This window comes from Chiloscyllium plagiosum, chromosome 2, assembly GCF_004010195.1.
Source record: "Chiloscyllium plagiosum isolate BGI_BamShark_2017 chromosome 2, ASM401019v2, whole genome shotgun sequence".
NCBI classification, from domain to species: domain Eukaryota; kingdom Metazoa; phylum Chordata; class Chondrichthyes; order Orectolobiformes; family Hemiscylliidae; genus Chiloscyllium; species Chiloscyllium plagiosum.
This window is the reverse complement of record NC_057711.1, coordinates 133,822,574-133,828,392: the sequence shown is the minus strand read 5'-3', so window position 1 is coordinate 133,828,392 and position 5,819 is coordinate 133,822,574. Positions and strand designations below refer to the sequence as shown.

At 37.5% G+C, this 5,819-nt stretch overlaps 1 protein-coding gene across 1 annotated transcript in view; it reads right to left on the bottom strand.

Annotated features, from left to right (window-relative positions):
- Positions 1-919: 919 nt before the first annotated feature.
- The window catches only part of LOC122564153 (caspase activity and apoptosis inhibitor 1), a 24,500-nt gene continuing 19,600 nt past the window's right edge, over positions 920-5,819 (bottom strand). Inside the window, exon 5 of the mRNA XM_043718794.1 lies at positions 920-3,168. Within this exon, the coding sequence (XP_043574729.1) occupies positions 2,813-3,168 (356 nt within the window). The 3' untranslated portion in view covers positions 920-2,812. The remainder of the gene's footprint in view (positions 3,169-5,819) is intronic.

Sequence of the window (5,819 nt, the reverse complement as noted above, 5' to 3'; positions counted from 1 at the left end):
CAAACTATTGAACAAAAAACTAAAAATCTAGGATAAAAAGGCTAACCTAACCAATGTTGATTGTTGTAAAAGACCATCAAGTTCACTAATGTTCTTTAGGAAGGAAATCTACTATCTTTTTCCAGTTTAATTTACATGTGACTTCAGATCAAAAGCATGTTATTGTGTTTTAACAGTCCTCTGGACAATTAGGATGGGGTAATATATGCTAGACCAGCCAGCAAGGCTTTTCCCATTTAAATGATTGAAGCTCATCTTTTCACTTTTAGAACTTGTGGTCAATACAAAAGATGTGCACGGTGGGCTCGAATTTCTTTCCCCACTTGGGTCAGCCAAGTGTTGGGAGATCAAAGCCAATTTCCCTTTATGCTGCTGTAATTATGAACTTTAGGCACAAAAAGAGGTCACATATTACACAATTTTGTTTTCCCTTTCTCTGTAAAATTTTTGGCATCAATGAAATTGTCCACAGTTGTGTGCTCTGGGCTACAATCATGAGGAATTGGGTTTAAAAGACATTTGGATAAGCACATGAATAAGAAACGTTTGGAGGGATATGTTTGGAGGAGGATATGTTTGGAGGAGGATATGTTTGGAGGACTAGTTTAGTTTGGGATTATAGTTAACATGGATTAGAAACAGAGCCTTCGGTCCAATCCACGTTGTATGACTCTATACATCTTTGGCATCCCCCACAAACCTCAATCAGCAAACTTGCTTCAATATGATCCTGAAGGCTAATCATTTTTATACTAACAGTTGATCTTTTTAAAAATACCATGAGGATAAACATATATTGAAGACAGCATTGCAGTCATCATAGTATAAATGCTAACTCATTTACAATTATTAGGTGGTTAGGTAAAGCAAGTCTGTATGATTCAAACCAACTCAAAATTAAAGATACACATATAAGCTATTAAAAAGAAAAGAATCTGGTTTAATTATATTTGAATATAGACAGCTGAGAGGATGACAACAACCCAGAACTGATGTATTAGCAAACACTAGAAAATGCCATTCTGCTTTCATGGGAATATTTGGAAATCTGACAGTGGGTGGAATAATTGCTCTGCTGCATTTAGACAAATGCTTGTGCGCACCATCACTATTGTGGCAAATTCTGTTCCGTTTTGCTTGAAGAAGCGAACTTGGGATATAAAGTTCAATACTACCAGTAGTGTGGGATTTCCAAATATCAAAAGCAAAGGGGAGTCTTCCTAATGAAAAAAAAATTTCAATCAGGAAATAATACATTTCCTAAAATAACAAGCAACTGTTTGCAAAAAAAAGAGGTTTACAATAATGCAACTCTTCAATTACATAAACCTAGAATATTAGAGCTCGATGGATGGTGGTAATGTCCCTAAATCCGGACCGGGAGGCCTGGCTTCACGTCTCAGCTGCTCCAGAGGTTTGCCAGAATTTTTGGAAGGTTGATTAGAAAAATATCTAAACATGGTAAACTTTCAAATTGGCGCAGAGTTCTGAGAAATGTTGAAAATTGAGATTTCATCAAAAGAAACCATAGGATTTCTCCCTCAAAAAATCAAAATATATTCAACTTCTACATATAGTCAATGGGCAGTTTTCAGATTATTCAGGAAGTGATTGCCTCATATTCCACTATACTGAAAAAATATTTATCTTTATTTCCATTGAATTATCACAATCAAAGGTCAACACACAATATTTGCCACATACTGAAATCAACTTTTTTTAAAAAACACAAGTAAATAAAATGTGTGGTCTTAATTTCAATTTTTACTCAATTTTTTTAATTGCTAACTGGGCAAATATATTTCCTGGCTATTTCCATATTATGAACACAATATCCAAATATTCTGTATTTAGGAGAGCTCCTTGCTTGAAGAATGCACCTGGTTTCTTGTTTAAAACCCTATTGAAAATGTTTCTGGTACACTTAATTAAGAACATTACAAACTTCAAACTGGAGCTGACGTCCTGTTTTTTTTTTAAATATGGCCACTTACTATAATCAGATATGCTCAAAGAATGACATTCAAAACCATTGTAATTTTATAATTATAATGACAAGGCATATTTTAATACACTTCTAAAACACTATGCTTTTACTCTTATTTTCATGAGATTTGCTTCCCTTTTGAAGTCTTCTCCAAAATGCTGACTCAAATTAAACAGTACAACGTTATCACAGTTGAGTATTTACTTCCCATTAGTTAAAAGTTGACAAACATCTCAACATCCACATCAGCATTAGGATGGAAATATTTGACTAAATGAGCAAAAGCTACTTACCATTTCACAACGAGGCAATCAGCCTTCAGATACAATATACATGAACTTCACACAAATTCAATATATTACAGAATATTATTACAGAATTACATTTTATTACAAAGTGGTTGTAACATTAAAGTTGTGGCCCATAATGATTTGGAGATGCCGGTGTTGGACTGGGGCATACAAAGTTAAAAATCACACAACACCAAGGTATAGCCAACAGGTTTAATTGGAAGCACTCGCTTTCGAAGCGCTGCTCCTTCATCAGGTGGCTTCCAATTAAACCTGTTGGACTATAACCTGGTATTGTGAGATTTTTAACTTTGTGACCCATAATGTACTCCTGAAAAATTGATAACTAATGGAATTCAAATATGATAAACAGAACAACATTAAAAAAAGATAATACATAAAGTAAATTTCCAATTTGAGAGATGGGAGAAATAGGGTGAGTGGGAGCAGTAGAGAATTCTACTGGACTTCAAGTGCAATATCAGGCTACAGCACACTGTACCTTTCCTTCATGGGTGCACAAACTGTTTATTTCCTAAGGCTGGGTTTTGGTATCACCTGCTCTCATTAGGGCTTTAATTGCCCTGGCCCGCATCTCCAGTTCAAGTAATTCCAGCTGCTGTGCTGAAGGCTGAAGACCATCTCCATCAGGATTGGGAGAACCAGCTGATTGACGTCTTCCCGAAATGGAGTTCGACAAGCCTAAAATCTCATTTACACTCTTTTCAATGTCCTTTTGTATTTCATCTTCCACACCAGCACGGGTGGTGGTACTTTTCTGTGGTATCACATCTGTGCTGTCTTCTTGGTCATTGTTGTTTTGTTCTATATCACTATCATACGTTTCAGCATTAATGCTCAGGGCATCACTTTCATCTCCAGAACCCGCACCTGATTCAGAAATGCAGATTATTGACCAACTCTACTCATTATATCAATTACCAAAAATAAAAAACACACCTTCTCAAAGAGTTATGTAAATAAATTATAACTAGAATGTAACAATAAAATCCAGCTATTCTATTACCATTTCAAAACTTCATCTATTACTGAACTAGTAATATTTCACACACAAGCTATTGATATGACTGATTTAAAATTAAATAGATTAAGCAAAGATTTTTACGCTGTAGGATTTCGTTGGACCAGAAGTGAAGCTGATGGAGTAAGGTGTGATCATTGAATTGTTTACTAACACAACTGTTGGTGAACTAAAAATCCCAGAAGCCCACTGCACTACAACACTATTAAAATGTTAAGTTAAATGAATTGTATAAATATTTACATTTGAGTGAATGAATCATGGGTTTGAACAATTGTGCAGGGAGTTCATTAGATATTGAAATTATAAAAAAATTAAAGTGGTATAAGTTGGTCCAGAGAATAGACAATGGAATACAATTATGTCACCACTCCCACACCTCCCCCCCCCCCCACCCCATACACAATTAAAAGACTATTCCCCTCAATTACAAGCTTCCGAAAATCCAATCGATGATCTCTACGTTACTCGCGGTACAACTATTTTTGATATTCATTCTTGGTATATGGATGTCACTGGCCAGGCCTCCCATCTCGAATTGTCCTAGAAAAGGCAGTTGTGAGGCACTGCAGTCCTGCAGTTATAGCAAAGCCAACAGTTGTCACGAAGAGAGTTTCAGGATTTTGACCCACCACAAGTGAAGCAACATTGACATAGTTCCTAGTCAGGATGCAACTTATAAACCCATGACCTTCACCACGAAGGAGGACAGGGCGGTAGATGCAGAATGCTACCACCTGTTATTTACTCTAGTAAAGCTTTAAGAAAACTTCAAATCTTGCCATGTTAATTCTTTCAACTGGTAACTAGTAGTTGCAATCTCTTTAATAAAGTTCTCAGTCTTTGTGGAGATCACACCTCTGGTATCTCAAGGTTCTTACTGCAGAGTTCTCTTTTAGGGCATTAAAAAATTCGACTAATATATTATCTTATGGATTCCTGAATAGAGATACAAATGTCTTTCTGGAGTTAAAACAATTCCCACATGCCTTTTGTATAACTCATCCGTGCTCACAATAACAAATGGAATGTGAGGTTTGAGAAAATTTGTAGCTCAGGTCAAGGTTCTGGATGCAGGTTTGCTCGCTGAGCTGGAAGGTTCATTTCCAGGCGTTTCGTCACCCTACTAGGTAACATCTTCAGTGAGCCTCCGGGTGAAGCACTGCTGATGGTTCCTGCTTTCTATGGGTTGGTGATGTCATTTCCTGTTCTCTCTCTCAGGGGGTGGTAGTTGGGGGCTAACTCGATGTGTTTATTGATAGAGTTCTGGTTGAAATGCCATGCTTCTAGGAATTCTCGTGTGTGTCTCAATCCTAGAAGCATGGCATTCCAACTTGAACTCAATCAACAAACAGAACTAGTTAGACCCCATCTACTACCCCCTGAGAAAAAGAACAGGAAATGACATCATCAGCCCAAAGAAACCCAAACATATAAATAGAAAGCAGGAACCATCAGCAGTGCTTCGCTCAGAGGCCTGAAGATGTTACCTAGTAGGGTGACGAAATGCCTGGAAATGAACCTTCCATCTCAGCCAACAAACCTACATCGAGAAATGGATTGTGGAAGAAGAGTATGAAGTTCGCTTTGCTGAGGTACCAACAAAAAAAGGTCTATATTTGTCATTGACATGAATCGCATTGAAACAACATTTCAATTATTTATGACATAGAGTAAAGTAGTTTACTGATAACTTGTACACAATTAAGTTCCACAATTTTGTAAGTTAATCATCCATGGGATGTGGATGTCACTGACTACACCAGCATTTATTGCCCAGTGGGCAGCTAAGAGCCGATCATATTCCTGAGAGTCTGGAGTCACATATGGGCAGTTTCCTTCCCTAAAGGACATCAGGGAACCAGATGGGTTTTTCCAACAATCCACAATGGATACATGGCCAACACTACTCTATTCCAGATTTTTGTTTGCCAAGCAGGAGATAAATCATGTCTCTAGTGACCTACTAAGCAACTGTTATTTAGGATGTATAAACAAGGTGAAACAATGGTGTGTGAAGATCAAATTCATGAACGAGTGAAGCAAAAAGACATAGTTAAACACAAAAGGGGTTTGATTAATACAAGGTTTGACAGATGACAGGCACAATACAGTGCACTGCTGAAATGCAGATGCTTATCAGTTCATCTCAGAAACTCTTAAAGTAACAACTAGGCTTTTCAGAACAAAGTTTATCTCATATACCCACAAAATTATGTTAATGTTCTCACAATCAACCAATATATCAGTTCTTTTGGGCCTCAGGAAAGATCAGTAGATGGTATGTTATTTGGATAGAACATATTTGTTGCTGTTGTGGTTCTGTTCGCCGAGCTGGAAATGTTTGTTGCAAACGTTTCGTCCCCTGTCTAGGTGACATCCTCAGTGCTTGGGAGCCTCCTGTGAAGCGCTTCTGTGGTGTTTCCTCCGGCATTTATAGTGGCCTGTCCCTGCCGCTTCCGCTTGTCAGTTTCAGCTATCCGCTGTAGTGGCCGGTATA